The sequence below is a fragment of the Saccostrea echinata genome, unplaced genomic scaffold (assembly GCF_033153115.1).
Source record: "Saccostrea echinata isolate AGI-Se365-2 ecotype Australia unplaced genomic scaffold, CSIRO_AGI_Sech_v1 ptg000056l, whole genome shotgun sequence".
In the NCBI taxonomy this organism is placed as follows: domain Eukaryota; kingdom Metazoa; phylum Mollusca; class Bivalvia; order Ostreida; family Ostreidae; genus Saccostrea; species Saccostrea echinata.
This window is the reverse complement of record NW_026889805.1, coordinates 21355437-21376984: the sequence shown is the minus strand read 5'-3', so window position 1 is coordinate 21376984 and position 21548 is coordinate 21355437. Positions and strand designations below refer to the sequence as shown.

At 34.4% G+C, this 21548-nt stretch overlaps 1 protein-coding gene across 2 annotated transcripts in view; it reads right to left on the bottom strand.

Moving 5' to 3' along the window:
* Positions 1–704: 704 nt before the first annotated feature.
* The window catches only part of LOC133173787 (transmembrane protein 131-like), a 36396-nt gene continuing 15552 nt past the window's right edge, over positions 705–21548 (bottom strand). The window contains exons 18-38 of one of the 2 annotated variants that reach the window (XM_061308827.1): positions 20080–20232; positions 19715–19790; positions 19461–19578; positions 19221–19356; positions 18677–18786; positions 18382–18466; positions 18116–18288; positions 17749–17888; positions 17176–17374; positions 16029–16945; positions 15657–15787; positions 15191–15393; positions 13585–13670; positions 10864–10941; positions 8726–8935; positions 6679–6772; positions 5572–5720; positions 4294–4410; positions 3961–4079; positions 3405–3563; positions 705–2423 (exon numbers count right to left, since the gene is read on the bottom strand). In XM_061308827.1, coding sequence (XP_061164811.1) covers positions 2310–2423; positions 3405–3563; positions 3961–4079; positions 4294–4410; positions 5572–5720; positions 6679–6772; positions 8726–8935; positions 10864–10941; positions 13585–13670; positions 15191–15393; positions 15657–15787; positions 16029–16945; positions 17176–17374; positions 17749–17888; positions 18116–18288; positions 18382–18466; positions 18677–18786; positions 19221–19356; positions 19461–19578; positions 19715–19790; positions 20080–20232 — 3567 coding nt within the window. In that variant the 3' untranslated portion in view covers positions 705–2309. The remainder of the gene's footprint in view (positions 2424–3404; positions 3564–3960; positions 4080–4293; positions 4411–5571; positions 5721–6678; positions 6773–8725; positions 8936–10863; positions 10942–13584; positions 13671–15190; positions 15394–15656; positions 15788–16028; positions 16946–17175; positions 17375–17748; positions 17889–18115; positions 18289–18381; positions 18467–18676; positions 18787–19220; positions 19357–19460; positions 19579–19714; positions 19791–20079; positions 20233–21548) is intronic. The other variant, XM_061308828.1, reaches the window with a different exon arrangement.

Genomic DNA, 21548 nt, shown 5'->3' with positions numbered 1-21548 from the left:
GATAAACAAAACTTTTCTGAGGAAAATTTTCTCGGTAAAATTTATTCTTTTATGAAAAAAATTAATGTGGTATTCGTGGGGTTCGAACCCTAGCAATAAAAATCCTGAGAATCATTTTCTTTCGAGACTAGCACGCTAACCACTAGACTACACAAGTCCTGACGAACAGTGGCATTTAAATCATGTTTGTGATATGACCCTTGACTTAATGGACTTCAAGTATTTCTCGAAAAGATGCGAATGTTATGTCATAAAAGTATATTTTTAAGGTGTAGTGGGTGATTGCTCCATATTTTTGTTAACCAAAAAATGTATACTTTTATGCAAACTTTGAGGATTAACTTTCAAAAAGGTGGAGCGAAGACCCACTCATATCGAAAAATAGTGTTATAGTATGCGAAAATGACTCTTTTTGCCCGCTTTAGTGTGTGTCTAATATTTCACAGGCAAATAATTTCAAACTTTGAGGGATTTTTGCAAATTGTAGAGATTTTACATATAGTATATTTTAATGTTAGACGAAATATCAAGGAAAATTTTGATATAATAGAAATTTAATTTTTCATCTTCATGTTTGTCACACTATAGGCTTATCGCTCGTCATGTTCACCCATCTCCTTAAGATGATCTTTCCATATACTGTATATATATATATATATTTTTTTTTTGAGATAAACTAATCAATTCAAATCATAACAAACGGGTTATTGCTTTTTTTAAAATTGCTTTACTTTTTATGATTGTTAACAGACACACATTCCTCAAGTGAGCTTCTCAAAGTGACCCCACTCCAGAGGTTACCATGAGGAAAGACAGAGTGTTACATTGTACAGTCTCTCAGATTTTGGTACAAAAACGGTATTACTTATACCAGTATTAGAAGACTACTCTCTATACTGAAAGTTTCTTTTTTTCATTAATAATAAAACAAAATCTGACACAGGAAGAAAAACAGCAGTAAAATCTCAGAATTAAAAACAACTTGATTTTGTTTCTTACAAAATCCTTCTAACTACTGACTTTGGTGAGAAAAAAAATTACACTTACATAACTGACATAAAAAATTCTCTCCTTTCTTATGTTAACAAAATATCAAGATAATAAAAATTACTAAATCAAAAACAACAATTTATAAAAACATTTGTACCTAAAAAAAAAATTACCCTTTACTGTTTCTTATAAGAGAACCTGTCTCTTGGAAAACTTAATTTTAGCTTTGTTTATTTTTCTGTAAAAAATGAACTTTGGGTCAATTATTTTCTTGTTTTCCTCCAGATGTAAAGCTGGTTATACATCCTGATAGAGTTTATAAATTAGATTTGTACTTGGTATACTTACATAGTATAAGCAGTAGCAGACCAGTGGCATTTATCCTGCAATACTCTGTTTTGATATGCCGTATAAAAATGGCACCAGAGTCTACAAGGATAAATCCACATTATCAACATGATTAATACCCTGTTTAAAATTTGTCAAGTCCAGTAATATAATACCCATGAAACACAATCGTGTTCTGGGCACATAAGTCAAATCCAGTATTTAGAGTCATATCCATTGAGCAGTGATGCCATACTGCATCACATCAAGTCACAATCAGGTAGGAGTTTTTCTGTTAATTCATAAATCACAATCCATTTATCAAGTCCGTATTTCATAAATCCGAGTCAGGAATCCATTGCTGAGCAACCTTCTCACTTTTAAGATTTAAGAGCAAACCATTCAAATTTTCAAAACTCAAAACTTGGGGAAAGAAAAAAAATGAAAAGGGATAAAGTTTCACAAAACTTATAAATAAGGAAAACAAACTATGAAAATCCCTTGAAGTTTTCAAAATCATTATAACAATATTTGGATTTGATATCTAATGTTCGTGTTCTTGTACATGCATATCAATCCTTAATATGAAGTTTTCATTCACAGAGAAATGAGTGAAAAACAAAACAAAAACAAAACCAAAAAATCAATGAAAAATATCAAACTAGATTATCCTTCCCATATTTGTTTACCCAACACAAATACAATTTTTTAAACATCAGCTGACAATAAAATTACAAATACGTATATATACATATCTTCATAAATCTTGACATTTCCTAAACAGTTATCTACTGATTGATACTGTATTTGTGTATGTAGTTATACACCAGTGTCCACTTAACTTTTTTTTTCTTTTAAGCCAACAAAATAGCCAAAATTTATTAATTTTTGTAAAAACTATCAAAGATTCATGTTCCTATTCACAATAAAAATGTTAATTTAAGAGATAATCTTTAATGTAATAGTGAGAAGGTTGCTTTGTAAAAGTCAGCTTATTGGTTGTCGGGTCTGGGAACATTCCATCCAGTACTATTGGTGGTGGCATTGGGTCCCCAGATGTCCGACATTGTGTTGAATGGATTGAAAGCTTGGCCCGAGTTTATTTCCTGTAACATTCATACATTACAGATTAGACATATGCAGTTATTAAGAAGCATCGAAGTGCAAATTTTATTACAGATTTGGAATGAAGAATTATTGAACAGACATCCTGCCAAATACAAGTACCATATAGTGTGAATTTTTAGCGGGGTGCTAACTTTGGCTTATTTTAGTAATTTTAAAGAAGCCGCTAAAATTTTAATCACTAAATTTGCACTCTTGCGTATAAGTACTGAATACAAGAAAAATAATATTGATCAGTCCTTTGATAAACATCAGCTGACAATTATCTCTCAAGTGGTATTGGTTTTTGCTAAAATTCTTACGTAAATCGGTTTTCAAACATATATTAAATGCACACCTGTTTACCCATATTGTTGTTGTTTCTTAGTATTTTATATTAGATTTGTTATGAGATTTGACATTTGCCAATAAGATCTCACTTTCCATCAATTTTACATATATTACTAGAGAACAACTGCATTTCTGATTACCATTTATGTCTTTTTTAAACCAACACGTTTTGGCAACCCGACATCACTTAAGTGCTTGAAATCTTTCTCTTGTTTTAGTGATTAAAAAGCGTCAGACTGAGACAAATCATAACGAAAACAAACTGCTAAAATCCAAACAAATGGATTTCCGATTTTCCATATTTTCATAATACCAAAACATGAGACGTATTTTGGACTCAAACTCTGTACAAAACACGGCAAAATCGTAAGAGTAAACAGGTCTGTAAATGTACTGAAAACTCATCTAGAAGATGTATGTGCTCCTTTTTTGCAACGTCATGGAACTCTGTCTGCCAAAAAAAGTTTTGCCAAAATTATTGGCAAACTTTTGAGCAAGTGAAACACCAAATTTTACACCCACTAAAGAAACCAGCTTTATAGTATAAGATGCAAAATTTTTTTTCATAAAGAAAACATTTAACAGATGAGAACAGGAGCCCCATATCAAATGAGATCCTCCTATTTCCCTACCTGCTGAGTTCTAGGGGGGACAGTGGCGGATTCTGTGGGGGTAGTCTCAGCACTGGTAGTGCTGGGTTGTTGGGAACCCCAGCCTGACGTAAAACTCATCAGAGAGTTCCAGCTGCTGTTAGCACTGTTAGTCAGGGTGCTCCATAGACTGGTATTGTCCTGATGAGAGATAAACAAATTTAATTACTGAATGTATTCAAGTGATATATTCATGTACATGTATGTACTTCCATATATAAAATGCTTCATAGAAAGTGTCTACGTTTTACCCAGTAAATTAGTTAAACTCTTGTGTAAAATACCCAAAGCATGAACTGACAATATCATCCTACCCTCCAAAATAGGATACACATTAAATAAAAAAGATGATTGCATTCAATTTAATTCTGTCCTTTCTTATCAAGATACCCTTTTCATCATCATTAAGCTCTTTTCTATATCTGCAGTTTTTCCAACATACTCAAATGCTTAGTCAGAACATTTTAAAATAAATCAGTGATGACATAACAAAGCTACATTTTAGAAATGATACCTTCAAGAGAGGTTGTCTACTTACCTGCAGGTTTGAGGGGGTATCAAGTCCAGCTGACCACTTAGCGGCTAGGGGGTTGTACTCATTATCCCAAAGACTCTCACTGCCGACAGGGGGCACATCAAAACCAGGCCACTCTTCACCTAATCAAAGGGAATCAACATTTAAACATAGCCAAAGTTAAGAGCAAAGCAAATTGTGAGTTGAAGACACCTGCATACTCAGAAGCTACTTGATCTACATTGCAATGATATCTATGGTTATTCTTGATAAACAAGACAGAATGACAGACCTCGCATAATCCTGAATTGTATCAATCTGATAGAGTTAGTCATACACTGAAATAAAATAACAAACCTTGCATGATCCTACGCTTGTGTTCTGCCAGTCGGATACGTCTTTCCTGTTGAAGTTTCTGCATCATGGTCTGAGGAGCATCATAGCCAGGGGAACTTGGGTAATTCATAAAGTTTCCTTCAATATCAAACAAATATACTTATAACTACAAATGCCCTAAAAATGCTGACAAATTCCCATGGACTGACAATTGGTTGAAAGTTCTAACACCTCTGACTAAGAGCAACTTTATTTTAGAGTATGCAAAGTATGACCATCAATAGACCTAGCATTAAAAAGTCATTGCCAAAAGAGCAATTAACTTCCAAGTCATGTGACCTTGACCTTAAGATAACAACCATGGCAGAATAACAACAGACTTCTTTGTCACAAGTAATCTTTGTGTCAGTATGACCTTATAATGCTCTTTTAATACATGTATATAAAGTTTTGTATTTGAATAGAACTTACAAGACCTTCAGAATTTGTCTTCTGAATTGTGAGCTGTGTATAAATGACCTTTGTTTAGGGTCGTGGCATATCTAATGATCATAATCAACCCTGAGATCAAGTATGATCCTCTAAAGCTATTCAAAACAAAATAATGCTGTGAACAAGAATTTAACATTTCAAAACCAGTGACTAAATGGTGCAAGGTTGTTAAACATCCTCTAATCAAAAGCAACTTTTGTGCCTGGTATAATCTAATGTTTTTGTCCAATTCAAAATTATTATCAAGAATTTTATATTTTGAAACCCTGTCACTGACCTTGTCCAAATAACCCTGAATTTAGGGTAGAACATACATCAAGTTGCAAGCAACCTTTACCTAAAGTAGAAGCTTTATAAGCCTCAAATGTTTCTCAATTTCAAAGTTGTAGCTACATGTAGAATCTACTGAATTTGATATTTTTGTTTCTTGTGATCTTGTATAAAATGACCTTGGTACAGGGTCATGGGACACAAGCTATTTATGCATCAATGTAAATCTTTAAAGTTACTCAGTTTCAAAATTACGTCCAAAAAGCACTCCTCCATTTCCAGTCAGAGAAGGTGAGTACATTGAAATCTCAAAAAAGCCATAACTTTTTAAATTTCTGACAAAAAGAGTCTGAAATATCAGGTGCACAAGTTCAGATGGTATGCAATATTTATAAAAAGTTTGATAAAAAAATGATTGTATAGTTTTCAGAGATAATATATACATGTATATATATACTGAAATCCACTTTAGAAGAAACAAAAACAAACATAAAAGGTGTGCTGCTGCTGTTGCATGCTCATTTTGATTAATTTTACCAGAGAATGGTCCACCAGCAGGAGCAAAAGGATCAGCGGGAACCTCTGGTTCTACACGGGGAGTGTCGGGGAGGGATGTCGGCAGGATGTTCTCGGTAGACGGTAGGCGATTAGTTTCCTGAATGGTCTGGAGTCCAAAGCTTCCAAGTCTGTTCAAAATAGTCCAATAGTTACAAAAGAGTTCTACATCTACAAATTGTTTTGATTTTCCTATATTATTATTCTTGATCATAGAATCTTAGAAATAAAAAAGAAGTTAACCATTTCAGAAATACAGTACCATACATAAGAATGAATGTCACCTTAAGTAAAGGAAGACATGCATACCTATTGGGGAATCCTGTGGTAAACTAAATCAGCTATATATATAAATCCAATAAATGATTAAGATATAACCCAACACATTGCCTGACTTGGGAGTTATCTTACAATGAGTCTTTGTGGTGAGTGGGGTGGTATTCTTAACACTAAAAAGAATAATCTTACTCTAAACTGAGGTGGCATTCCATATAGAGAACAAAACTTTATACTGAGGTGGGGTGGGTGTTTGAGGTGGCATTCTATATAAAGAACAATATACATGTAATTTTAAACTGAGTCAGGGGTGGTGGGTGGGGTGATACTCCATATATAGAACATAATAATCTTACACTGAGTCTGGGGTGGTGTGGCATTCCATATATAAAACAAGATAATCTTACACTGAGTCTGGGGTGGTGGGTGGAGTGGCATTCCATATATAAAACAAGATAATCTTACACTGAGTCTGGGGTGGTGGGTGGAGTGGCATTCCATATATAAAACAAGATAATCTTACACTGAGTCTGGGGTGGTGGGTGGGGTGGCATTCCATATATAAAACAAGATAATCTTACACTGAGTCTGGGGTGGTGGGTGGAGTGGCATTCCATATATAAAACAAGATAATCTTACACTGAGTCTGGGGTGGTGGGTGGGGTGGCATTCCATATATAAAACAAGATAATCTTACACTGAGTCTGGGGTGGTGGGTGGAGTGGCATTCCATATATAAAACAAGATAATCTTACACTGAGTCTGGGGTGGTGGGTGGAGTGACATTCCATATATAAAACAAGATAATCTTACACTGAGTCTGGGGTGGTGGGTGGAGTGGCATTCCAAACATTGCGTCCCTTGCCTGATCCCACGGGTGCAGCTCTTGCTTTTGTTCCAATGGCAGCTAAAAAAAAATCCTCAACATTCAAAGTTTAACAAGAAAAATACAATTTAACTTATTAATTCTATTATCTATATATCCAAAGATTTCACTGATGATAATGATAATACATGTACAGCCTACTCCACTTATATTGAAATCGATTATTTTGAAACATTGCTTATTTTGATGTAAAAGTAAATCCCCAGTCTAGGTTTTTCATTATCTTTGCAATAATATATCAGTTAAATTATATTAGAATTCTCCTAGCCAGTTGTCACAGTTAGTGATATTGTAATTATACAGGTAGATGCTAAGGTGTTAGTACATATATATTTTTTTCATCTAATAGTAAATAAATTACTGAGGGTGTATCTCATTCTTTCACTTCACATACTGACTATGCTTTTGATCAGCTGTTTGAACACACTCTTGTGTAAATGGGTAAATCACAAGAAAGATAAACGTTGTCTTCAGATAACTGAGTTAAATTAATGTCTGCCTAAGATAAAAAAGTGAAATCTAAATCCAAATTAGCAAAGGATTTTGGGATACATCCAAGCACACACTATAGCAATGATATAAATGTACAACAGCATGCCACTTATTTTGAAGCCTTCGAGTCCATGCAAGTCTGGCGACTTTTCCACTAACTAATAAAGAATAAGATCAGGAAATTATACCAAAGTTGAAAAATTTTGGACTTTTTTCAAATAAAACTTTTACTAATTTTATAAAGAGACTATTTCATTTCAATTTTCAAGTTTCGTTAATTTAATCGTTTATATGGTTCGAGTTGTCTAGGTGTTTAAGATTGGGATCAAGATTTTAAAACGTCCTTGTAGGCCAATTCCGCTTACTTTGAACTTGGGTTATATTAAAAAAAATGTGTTGGTTCCCTTTGAATTTCAATATATCCATAGCAGACTGCATATTGTAGAAATGTCATACTTATATAACCAAAGCCTAAACTATGTCCCACAAAATTTGCCTCTACAGCAAAAAGATTTTTCTACATTTATAGAGGTATTCAATGCATGGTCTAAGACTATATCACTGTACAAAATTTTTGAACAGTCTGACAGCCTGAGTTCTGATATAAGCCTTAAATTTAACAGAAGACAGTGACCCTGTATCTGTTGAGTTCTGATATGAGCCTTAAACTTAACAGAAGACGGTGACCCTGTATCTGTTGAGTGCTGATATGAGCCTTAAACTTAACAGAAGACGGTGACCCTGTATCTGTTGAGTTCTGATATGAGCCTTAAACTTAACAGAAGACGGTGACCCTGTACCTGTTGAGTTCTGATATGAGCCTTAAACTTAACAGAAGACGGTGACCCTGTATCTGTTGAGTTCTGATATGAGCCTTAAACTTAACAGAAGACGGTGACCCTGTATCTGTTGAGTTCTGATATGAGCCTTAAACTTAACAGAAGACGGTGACCCTGTATCTGTTGAGTGCTGATATGAGCCTTAAACTTAACAGAAGACGGTGACCCTGTATCTGTTGAGTGCTGATATGAGCCTTAAACTTAACAGAAGACGGTGACCCTGTATCTGTTGAGTTCTGATATGAGCCTTAAACTTAACAGAAGACGGTGACCCTGTATCTGTTGAGTTCTGATATGAGCCTTAAACTTAACAGAAGACGGTGACCCTGTATCTGTTGAGTTCTGATATGAGCCTTAAACTTAACAGAAGACGGTGACCCTGTACCTGTTGAGTTCTGATATGAGCCTTAAACTTAACAGAAGACGGTGACCCTGTATCTGTTGAGTTCTGATATGAGCCTTAAACTTAACAGAAGACGGTGACCCTGTATCTGTTGAGTGCTGATATGAGCCTTAAACTTAACAGAAGACGGTGACCCTGTATCTGTTGAGTTTTGATATGAGCCTTAAACTTAACAGAAGACGGAGACCCTGTATCTGTTGAGTTCTGATATATAATTAAGGTAAATTTTCACACCTTTACCTGGGATGTTAGGTTCTAGCCCAGGGAAAGTATTGATGCGTCGTGGTTCCTTGTATTTTCCATTTTCAGTGCTGCTCACTATGTCACTGTAACTACTTGAACGTGAACTGCTGGACAATATGTCGGGGGTAGTTCCATTTGGTGTCATGTTCTTTCCATGTTTCTGTGCAAATCGGGCTGTCTGCTGAGCTAGTTCACTGAGATCCTCATCTGCAATATAAACTTTTCATGAAGCAAATGACATAAATCAGACCAACTTTGATTTATTTTCCCACTATTTCTGCCAAAAGAACATGAAAAGCTTAACATTTTTTCTGATGCTTTTTTCACCAACACTTTGTTTTTAAAAATATTTTATTCATATTAGTTACTTAAAATGTTCATCACTTTGTATTTATGAAGTACATGTATTTAACTCATAAAATTTTATCCACTTATTTCATATAGAACTACAAAATAAAATTAAAAAAAATATGACTAAAATATGTAAAAATATAACTTGAAGTAATGTTCTTGGATTGCACTGGGGATAACTTCAGACAAAGTTATGGTGCATGGGGGTAAACAGAAGGGGTATTACATAGAAGTGGAACATCAGAGGAAAATATTGAACCCTTCTACCAAATGATGAAATGAAAAGGGAACACAGATACATGCAAATGCACACTGAAGTCCACTGAATTAATATGCAATAGATAGACCTTTTTAACTATGAAACATAAAAGTTAACCAAGGAAACCTATTTAGTATTCTTCATATAAACAGTAGCAATGTTCAAAACAAGCTAATTCAGGGAACTTGTGTCCCCTGCTTAATGTAAAAAGAATAGCAAGAAAGACCTGAAAAAATGTAGATGGAAAAAGAAAAAGATCAACCTTGACCTGTCAACTTTTGGCCTTAAAGTCAAGAAGGGTCTTGCTTGAGTTAGAGAAATTCATGACCTTAAGTTTCAAAGCAAAAATTTACAGAAATGCATGCAATATATGAATTTCCGACCTTGACCTTAGACCTCAAAATCAAAAAAAGATTCTTCTTCAAGTCATATTGACTGAAGGTATTACATGTTATTGCAGACCCTAAAAGAGAACTCAAGTTATCATCAGGAAACCATTTTTTACAAGACATGAATTTTTTTACCTTAACCCTTTGACCTCAAAATCAATAGGGGTCTTCTTTCAGTCATTGGTATTAATGATATGATTGAAAAAGCTCAAATAAAATTAAAGTTATCTTGAATCCATTTTTCACAATGTATGAATTTCTGACCTTGACCTTTGATTTTTTAACCTAAAAATCAAAAGGAATCATCTGTAGGTCACTGGGAGCTATAATATAAATTTTCATTGAAAAAACTCAAAGAAAACTAATTATCATCTGAAAACCATTTCCTGCAATAAATGAAATTCTGACCTTGTCCTTTTGACCTTGAAATCAATTTTCTTTAGGCTATAGAGAGTTGGAACATAAAATTTCATGGCAAAAGCTTAAAGGCTTATTGAGATATTGCCCAGAAACAAAAGTGTTACACACAGTTCTCGCACAGGTAATACTGATTTTTGATAAGCATTCAAGCACTGTAGAAAGTTTGAGTACATATTGAGTAATTGCAATAATAGGCATAAGGGTATACAAAAAAATCCAAATTCTGCATTAAAGCCCAATAATAAAAAAAGAAGTACATAAAGCATTCACAGCAAACCAAATTTTGCTGGCTCTGAATACTCACCACATGAAAAGACTGAGTATGACTTTCCATAGAACTGAGTAATATTGCAATGTGACTAGCATCTACGAGAGTAACCCTCTTGTTTGATAATATTTCAACAGTTTTCCAGATCTGCAGTCCATGTCAAACCCCATTACCAGGCAGTATTTAACAATTAAAAAAGAAATTTGGTGTGATTTCCTTCATTAATTGGTGTAAAACAAAATATGTAAAGTTTTCAATCATATATTGTCAATAACTTTCCATATTGTCCTATATTTTTTTCTGCATTTCAAGTTATGCATCTTTATTTTAACAGAAGACTATATGGAATCAGTATTAGATATCTGAACTGTAGGATTTGAACACAGACCTTAGAAATGAAAGGGGTGGTGCTAGAAAGATATTTAAGAAGTACACATTGAGAGCTAACCGGGGGAGTTGACTGGCATGTCCCAGTTAGGCATCGGCTCATCCAGGCTGCCTCGACTGTCAGAACTTTCCGAGTCACCTAGACAACAACGAAAACATGCAGTGACAACATGCAACATCTCAAACAACAGCAACAAACAACAGATAATTCTACACACTACATTACAGAGAAGTTTACTGTTAAATTTGAACAGTGTGCCTGCCAACATGAAGTGAAAAAAATAAAACACAACATATATGTTTATATATAAACACAGATCACAAGGAGATAGACAATTATGATTGAATGAATGAAAAATTACAAGACATTTGAAATAACTGTCCTTCTGAAATTACATATACATGTATGTACTTTTTCAAAACTTAATAAAATGTTTAAAAAAAAATAAAAATAAATTTCCAGCATTAAATGAAAATTCCCAAGCCCTTTTCCTTCCTTTTTAAAAACAAGAGGCCCATGGGCCACATCGCTCACCTGAGTAACTTTGGCCATAATGTTCTTTACCAGATTTCCCCCCTTCTAATACTTATTGTGGCCCCGCCCTACCCCTTGGGGTCATGATTTTAACAATTAAAAATCTACACTATCCCAGGATGCTTCCACATAATTTTCAGTTTTTCTGGCCCAGTTGTTCTTGAGAAGAAGATTTTCAATGTAAAATTGGATTCCCTATTGTTGCCCCGCCCTACCCCAAGGGGTCATGATTTTTACAATTTAGTATCTACACTACCCCAGGATGCTTCCACATAAGTTTCAGTTTTTCTGGCCCAGTTGTGCTTGAGAAGAAGATTTTTCAAGATTTTTCTTACATATTTCAATGTAAAACTTGGATTCCCTATTGTTGCCCCGCCCTACCCCCGGGGGTCATGATTTTTACAATTTAGCATCTACACTACCCCAGGATGCTTCCACATTAGTTTCAGCTTTTCTGGCCCAGTTATTCTTGAAAAGAAGATTTTAAAAGATTTTTCCTATTTATTTCAATGTAAAACTTGGATTCCCTATTGTGGCCCCGCCCTATCCCCGGGGGTCACGATTTGAATAATTTAGAATCTACACTACCCCAGGATACTTCCACATAAGTTTCAGCTTTTCTTGCCTAATGGTTCTTGAGAAGAAGATTTTTCAAGATTTTTCTTACATATTTCAATGTAAAACTTGGATTCCCTATTGTTGCCCCGCCCTACCCCCGGGGGTCATGATTTTTACAATTTAGCATCTACACTATCCCAGGATGCTTCCACATAAGTTTCAGCTTTTCTGGCCCAGTTGTTCTTGAGAAGAATATCTTAAAAGAAATTTCCTATTTATTTCAATGTAAAACATGGATTCCCTATTGTGGCCCCGCCCTATCCCCTGGGGTCATGATTTGAATAATTTAGAATCTACACTACCCCAGGATACTTCCACATAAGTTTCAGCTTTTCTGGCCTAGTGGTTCTTGAGAAGAAGATTTTTAAAGATTTTTCCTATATATTTCAATGTAAAACATGGATTCCCTATTGTGGCCCCGCCCTAACCCCCGGGGGTCATGATATTAAAATTTAAAATCTACACTATCCCAGGATGCTTCCACATAAGTTTCAGGTTTTTTGGCCCAGTGGTTCTTGAGAAGAAGATTTTTAAAGATTTTTCCTATATATTTCAATGTAAAACATGGATTCCCTATTGTGGCCCCTCCCTACCCCCAGGGGTCATGATTTTAACAAGTTAAAATCTACACTATCCAAGGATGCTTCCACATAAGTTTCAGCTTTTTTGGCCCAGTGGTTCTTGAGAAAAAGATTTTTAAAGATTTTTCCTATATATTTCTATGTAAAACATTGATTCCACATTGTTGCCCCGCCCTACCCCCTGGGGTCATGATTTGAACAATTTAGAATCTACACTACCCCAGGATGCTTCCATATAAGTTTCAGCTTTACTGGCCCAGTGGTTCTTGAGAAGAAGATTTTTTAATGACCCCACCCTATTTTTGTCTTCTCTTGATTATCTCCCCTTATGAGGGGACTTGGCCCTTCATTTTAACAATTTAAATTTCCCTTCACCCAAGGATGCTTTGTACCAAGTTTGGTCAAAATTGGCCCAGTGGTTCTTGAGAAGAAGTCAAAAATGTGAAAAGTTTACAGACGGACGGACAGACAGACAGACGGACGGACAGACGGACAGACGGACGACGGACAAAATGTGATCAGAAAAGCTCACTTGAGCCTTCAGCTCAGGTGAGCTAATAAATAAGCAAATAATTTTAAAAAATATATAAATATAAACTCCAAAAATTAATTCTCAAAAAAGAATTCCCAAAATGCTTGCTTGCATATTGAAAATGAGGTGCAACTATTCATTAATGTGCATGTGTTCTGTCTGCATAATAAAATAAATCTGTTTATTTGCAACAAGTTACTGATAAATAACATGTAAAATTGCAAAGGGGTAAGATATTTTCTGAAATTCTGTGTATTGAGGGAGGAATGAAGGAAAACAACAATGAAATGAAAGTGAGAATCTCATACCAAAATAACAAGAATCTAAAAGAAAAAAAGGTATCCACAAATCAAAAACACAGTGGGAAAACTTAAAAGTGCACTAAAGGTAAAGAAAAAACACTCTATTTGCTTTCACTTTGAGTCCAAACTTATATTTTGCCAAGAAATTCACAGATCTCTATAAATAGATGTGTAAATTTCAGCCAGCTGGAAGAGAAAGCAATAGTTAGCTCACCTTTAAGGTTCTGAAGTTTCAAAGCTTTCTTTTTAGACTTTTCCTTCTTTTCCAATTTTTCCATATCATATGGCAATTCCAGGGAACTGTAATATTCAAGTTTTTTTTTTTTACTTTCATGCTTCTATTTCAAAACAATTTTTTAGTTTTACATGTAATTGATTAAAAATATTAAACTGAAAATTAGTTAGTCTGCAATTATACTCTTTAAAGTTTGGTTGACATTCTATAAATCAGATTAACATTACTGACCTATCAAAATTTTTTATCATAATTTCAACATCTCATTGCCTTGTGACCTTAACCTTGAGTCAAGATCATGACATACTTTCAGATTATTAGCAACAATATGATCAATTTTGATATTACTCCTACTAAGGTTGTAAAATAACATCCAAAATATGATACATGTATCTAGGGATGGGAGGATCATTTACATTCTAAAGAAATTAACAGGTAATGTATATTTGGGGAAAAAAGCAAGATGTGTTTGTGAAGCACTGATATCTCCATATGGCAGCTCTTAGCAAAGGTTAAAGTTTCTCAAATGCAAGTCAAGCTTTAAGGTCAAGAGATAAAAAATGTTGGTGCCCAAAGTAAGGTTGTATCACAGGGAATACACCTGTGAAATATGAAGCAATCATTCAGAAATTAGGGTCAAGGTTAATTTTTTTTTTCAAAAGTAGGTCAAACTCTTAGGTCACTTCATGAGGTCAAAAATATTGGTACTCAAGAAAGGGTCTTGTCACAAGAAATATCTGTGATATATGAAAGCCCTAGCACCAAGCATTCAAAAATTATGACCAAGATTAAAGTTTTTCAAAAGCAGGTCAAACTCTGAGGTCCAGGTCAAAAGGTCAGAATTGTTGATACCCAAGGAAAGTTCTTGTTGCAAAGAAAACACATCTGAATATGAAAGACCTAGCACCACCATTCAATTTTATGGCCAGGGTTTAAGGATCAAAATTGTTGGTACCCAAGGGAAGGTCTTGCCACAAGGAATATACATGTGAAGTATGAAAGCCCTAGCTCCAACCATTTTTTTTTGTTAAGTTAAGACTAAATGTAATTGAAATGTAATTGAAATGTTAATGTAATTACATATCATTTGTAATGTCATTAACTAATTTATAATTACATGTAATTGAAATATATTTAATTACAAATTACTTCAAGTAACCAATTACTTGAAAATTTTAAACAATTACTTTTTCATTTACCCCATCCCAACATATATCAATATTTCACTTCCAAGTATTACTGATCTTTAGATATGACTGAAGACATGACAGTAGCAACAATATACTCAAGTTTGAATTCCTTCAAAGGTTCCTGAGTTGAAACCTGAACAGAATTTTACTATCTCACCACCTAGTAACCTAGGCATTCATTAAATGACCTGGATTAAGACATGCCTAACATTTCGGTCATGAGCAGTAATATGTTACAGATTGAATCCATTCTAATGAAGAATGGTAGTTAAGGCTGGAGACTACCTTGCCAAACCCAATACATTTCCTCCCTATGGGAGATGGTATATAATGAATACAATCAAAACATTTCCTTCTAACTTTCTACTTTTGATAAAAGATTGAACAGTTCTTACTCAGGATGGAAGATGTCTCCACCATACACGTCCTTTGACTTGCCCTTGATACGCTTGTGTCCTTTTGATTTGGATGTCAGCTCAAACTCGGCATCATCTGCAGTCTTGTCATAATGTCCAGTGGTTTTGACAACTCGGGGTTTAGACTTTTTCGGTTTGGGATGGTGCTGCGGTTCAGGAGTAGAGTCTCGGGCACTTGAACTCTTTAAAAAATTAACATTTAAAATTAAACATCTGTTCTAAAACATAAAAAAATATAATCAATGGATTTTTACAAGCAACCTATTCTATACTAAAAGAAACAATGTCATATTTTTCAAATTCTCAATATTTTCCCTATTTGCAGCACCATTGTTCCTTCTTAATTCAAATACATGTGTATGAAAATACAGATAGTATACACAGAGTCTTTTGTTCACATTACTAACAGTGTTTTCTGGATAATGATTTCTTTAATGATTAATACCTTCTCCTCAACATCACCAACAGAAGATTCTGTAGAAGTGGATGATGTTTCATCATCAACACTTGCTTGAGTCATGTATCGGGGTATTATTTCTGGTCTGCTTTTGTTTTTCTTACGATTCTTCAATTTTGCTATCAAAATATACAACAAAATGATAAGACAGTTATACATATAAATATTGACTAAATCGTTTCCTTCAGTAATGAAGTCTGCTCCATACAAGGCATATATACAGCTGAAGATTACTTTTATATTTTACTTCTTTTCTCATTGTCTGCTGCAGAAAACCAAGTGTGCAAAAAAAAAAAAAAGGATTTATTATGGAGAAAACAAATATTTTAAGCTTCACTGGATATGAAAAATTGAACTTACTGTCAGATATGTCAGATTTTGGATCCTCCACAAGATTAAAATCATCTAATCCAGTAGAAGAAGTTTTATGAGAGTTTTTATACATCTTATCATGGTGTTCTTGGCTGTTTTGTCTATTGTAAGTAAGACTGGTATCATTCTGTTTGGCCTCCTGGGGACCACTGTTGTAAACGTCGCTCTGATTGGTTAAAAGCTCACTTGAGTGTTGTCTGCGTGCTGCCTTTTTGTTTTTATTCCTCTGTGTCATGTTGGATTTCTCTGTAGATTCCTGGTTGACTGACGTTCGTTCGTCAGCCGATTTGACTTTTGGCACCTGCTGGGATTGAGCCGGTTCCTCTTTAACTGGTTCCCCTTTTTCTACCTTTGATTTTTTGTTATTATTGGATCTTGAAGATTTTGAAGCAAACAACTTCTTTAAAACTTTCAAAAGGGTACTTCCAAAGGCTTCTTTATGGCTCCTGTGTTCTACATGTCCGTTACTTAAGTTCACTGCAGTTTTGGTAGTTAAGTTATTATTTTGTGTAAGAAGTGGGGAAACTTGTGTTATTCTAGTGGGTGAGTTTGGAGTATGTGTTGAAGTTAACCCTGCAACTTGTCTGAGATCAAATATTTTATTTCTATCAAAAGTCTGTGCTGCACTACTAAATTTAATCTTCCTCCGAATTATATCTGCAACAAAAATCCGATCAGCTTCAAAATATGCTGCCACAAGAATGCAGAATAATAAGAAAGCCATAACACAAGTGATTGAGTAGTATAAAACTGGTTCCCAGTTGGGACGGGGAAGAGCCGCTGAGCAGCGTGACAGAGTATGTGGGGGTATGGTGGCCTGTAGTGTGTAATTTGCGACAGGTCCTAAACTGCTGTGAATTGTTAAAATTCTTCTTATCCTGGACATGGTAAAATCAGGGGTAAACCTGTGATAATGTGAAATCAACAAATAATTACTGCATTTAAGAAAATCTCATAATCAAAATTTGACTTAAAATCTGTTAACTTATCTATTTATGAATTAGCCTCCCTCTTCCTTTTCCCCTTAAATTCATGGAATAACATTAACAATCCAAAAAGTTACCAATTTAAGTTCCTTTCATATAAAACACTGAAGGTTCATACAACTTTCACTATGTAACATTTGTACACTTACGCTATGTCTATTTTACGACTGGTATTAGGTAACATCTCGTAACCCTCACAATCTAAAACTCGGAAACCATAACCTTCACATGGTGACCCATTTATGCTGTAACTATGGATAAAAAATGGAAGTTCTCCTGTATTTTTTAAAGTAAACGATCTTCTGACTGTAAAATTTGGTACCATTGTGTTTTTTGTTTGCTTCTTTTCTGAAAACCAATAAAACTTTTGTTAGTTTCAGACAGCTATTATCTATAATCACAACAAAATAGGAATCTGGACATCGTCTTAGTACTACCTAAATTTGTTTTTGACATGTACTTGTTGAAGGGTAATTATTCTGTTTTTACAAAGGGTATTATACAATTTTATTAAGGGTTATTATACTACATGTATTTTTTTTATCATTTTTGTTGCATGTTCCCTTTACAATAATTGAGTTTTTCTTTCATAGCAACAAATTCATATCACATTTTTGGGAATGTTCTGTCTGACAAGGCAAAACTTCGTGTCAAAATTTGAAAAAGTTTTCTTCCATTGTAACATAATTTTTGATGTATTTTTCTGTGATGTTGAGACTTACTATCACAATTTTTGAGGTGCTTTTCTGTAATGTCAAACTGAAGAGGTATTGAAGATCCCGGCCTTTTGTTGCTAAGTTTCATTTCTCCCCTACCTCCCTGTCCTTGTACAACTATTGCATCTATTATTGTTAAGTTATTCCTACATAAAATAAATCAATTTTATCATTAACATGACATTCACTACATTTTCTCATTTCATTCACACAAAACACATTGCAGAAAAGATTTTTTTTTTATTCATAAAACATAAATTTTATCATGATAAACCAATTCTCCTTTTGATTCAAGTGGTTTTTCAGCTTTAATGATGAAACAAAAGAAAGAACTATGTAACACAGATATGAAATCATATCTGTAGAACCTTGCCTTATGAGTATTATTGAAGTTCTAGAAATATCATCCTTTGGTTGGAATCCCACTCTGACCTTGACCTTGACCCCAGGCTGCAGTATGGTGGTTATACTAAGTTTGTGTGGCTTCACTCCTAATGAAGTTTCAATGTGTTTTCTAAAACCAGGGACAGGATTTTGTCGACTGGGCTAAAATTGGAGAGTAAATTTGTAAACAACCTTTGCACACAATCTAAAATTTTATTCACTGACTTATTTTAAAATGTGACTCAAAAATCTTACATTATATTGTTCTAAATCAGGTAAAGTAAAAATATCCAGGTCATCCATTTCAATGGTGTCACCTGGATCTGTGGAAAATCTAAAACTAAATAAACAAACCATTCTGATTAGGGTAAGACAAACTTATTCCAACACAAAACATTGTATAAAATTCAATGGAAATCTGAAATCCCCATCTTCTAAGGAAAACCTCATGACTTAAATTTGTTTTTTACAATTATCCTCTAATGGGGTCAGAAATAAATGATCTCAATCCTTGATATTTTCAATTGGTAAAAAAATTTTCTGGACTTACTTTCTGTATAATAGATCTGCTATAGTCTGTGGATTAGGATAGAGGGGTAGTGGTAAAATCTGGATTAAAACTGGAATATCTCCTGGATTTTCCACAATAAAATCTGATATCTAAAAAAAAAAACAACAACATTGAGAACGTAAGAAAAACTACCTAATTTGTTGAAAGATAGTTTTACTATACATTACTATTTTGTTAAATACATAGTTGGACACTTGTGTATCATTTACAACACTGATTAACCTAAAATGTAAGAAAGTATGAGTAATTTTCTGAAAGACAGAAATGCTATTACTTCTTCCAACTTCAACCCATGAAAAACAGTATCACTTCTTGTCCTACAGTAGGTATGATCAAAAATCACTGGGAAAAGTATGCAATAATTTTAAAACATGTAACAATTGGTTTTAATATGTTTTGAAAAGTACTTCATCTGATTTCTTATTTTAAAAAAAAAATCTCTTGAGAAAAAAAAAACTAAATTATTTTTGACATATATTTTCTTCACGGAAGTAACTCTGTAAATCAAGTCTTTGATACTTACTGAAATATTTCCTATTTGTGTTAGTGGAAATCTAATATGACACTTTCTGACTAGAGAAGGCCAATGTAAGTGTGCTTGAGCAGAATACAAAAAACCTCGGACTTCATTGGTGTCCATTTCTATAGTTACATTGGCACTACAATCATAAGATTGAGAAAATAAGACTCATTGAAAACATGTTCAACTCTTCCCATTAAAATTTTCAGTCTAATAAAAGTAACAAATGTAAACAGAACATACGTATTTAAATTAGATTTTTGAATGGTTCGCCACTTTTGCTGCAGCTTGGTGTATAAATATTGATCTGTTTCTATTACATCACGGAATAACCCTAGGCCAAGCAACCACTGATGACCAGCTGAAAACAAATTAACAACCTCAATAACTACTTCACAAGTTAAACATAGATAAAATTTCTCTGTATTTCGACAATTTTACATTCAGATATGAATTATTTCAAATACATCATTAAATTCTGCATAAATTCCACGCACCTGGTGTATTTGTTGCTAAACCTACATAGCATTCATCTTTACACTCTCTTTTTGCATCAAAATATATTTTACCAACCTGAAATATAAATACCTTTTCTTTTATCTCATCCTTTTCCAATAGGATCAACCCAATATATAAAAATAGAGAAATCTCTCAACAAAACTTGAGTGTTCAAGGAAAATTTGTCACTTCCAATGCTGAATTTTATCACCTGATGCAGGCTATGGTAATAAATGACAGGTGAAGATTCACACAGAGGTAGTGCAATTTTTTTTTTAATTCACCATTTGTGTTTAAGCTTGACAATCATCGTCTCAAACAAATAGACAGACATTCCAAGTGACTTTGTAAAACAATGTCTTACATTATTTGGTTTATCTGGAATAAGGAGTATTCTTTCAGTACTGGGGGGTTCATAGTAAAATCTACTATCTGGAGGCTGGAATGTTACTCCTATTACTTCCATATAGTCACGGAATGTGGAGTGAATCTGTAAAACTCGATAATCTACCATACCCTGAAAAAAAAAAAAGCATAGGTAACCAAAGATTACAAAGCTCACCTCCACAAATGCTGTCTATAAGTGAAGGCAATGTCTCTCATCAAATGGATGTTCTGGTAGTATGCTTATCTAGATGCAACAACCAGCTTCAAAGTCACATTGGAATGAACCTTCTCAAAAACTAACTTGGTCATTCATCTGGAAATGTAGGCCAAATACATACCTTGTAGTGTGAATCCCTAGATGCATCATCCATGCAATTTTGGTCCAAGTAGGGCTTTTAGTTACTTGGGAATGGATCTGCTCCAAAAATGTTGCTCAGATCCAGCATTTGAAGCAAGTCTGGAAGTGTGCATCCCTAGATGCATCACCCATGCAAATTTTGTCCAAGAAAGGCTTAGAGTTACTTGGGAATGGACCTGCTCCAAAATGTAGGTCATATTCAGCATCTGAAGCAAGTCTGGAAGTGTGCATCCCTAGATGCATCATCCATGCAATTTTGGTCCAAGTAGGGCTTTTAGTTACTTGGGAATGGATCTGCTCCAAAAATGTTGCTCAGATCCAGCATTTGAAGCAAGTCTGGTAGTGTGCATCCCTAGATGCATCATCCATGCAAATTTGGTCCAAGAAAGGCTTAGAGTTACTTGGGAATGGACCTGCTCCAAAATGTAGGTCATATTCAGCATCTGAAGCAAGTCTGGAAGTGTGCATCCCTAGATGCATCATCCATGCAAGTTTGGTCCAAGTAAGGCTTAGAGTTACTTGGGAATTGACCTGCTCCAAAAATGTAGGTCATACCCATCATCTAAAGCAAGTCTGAAAGTGTGCATAGTATCATCCATGCAAGTTTGGTCACCATAGGCTTATAGTTACCCAGGAAGATACATGCTCCAAAAACATGAACTTGGCCACTCAACTGGAAAATATAGGTTACATTCAGCATCTGAAGCATGTCTGGTAATTTGCATTCCTAGATGCATGAGCTATGCAAGTTTGGTCCAGACTGTGATAACAGTTACTTGAGAATAGACCTGCTCCAAAAACTTTAACCTATTCAGACATCCAGAAAACGTAACTCAGATCCAGCATCCAAAGCAAATCTGGTTATGTACATCCCTAGGTGCATCGTCCATACAAGTTTGGTCAAAGTAGGTCTTATAGTTACTTAAGAATAGACTTGCCCCAAAAACTTCAACCAGGTCACTTTTCTGGAAAATGTAGGTCAGATCCAGCATCCAAAGCAAGTTTGGTAGTGTGTATCCCTAGCTGCATCACCATGTGAGTTTGGTCCCGATAGCGATTAGTTACTTGGGAATAGACTTGACCACAAA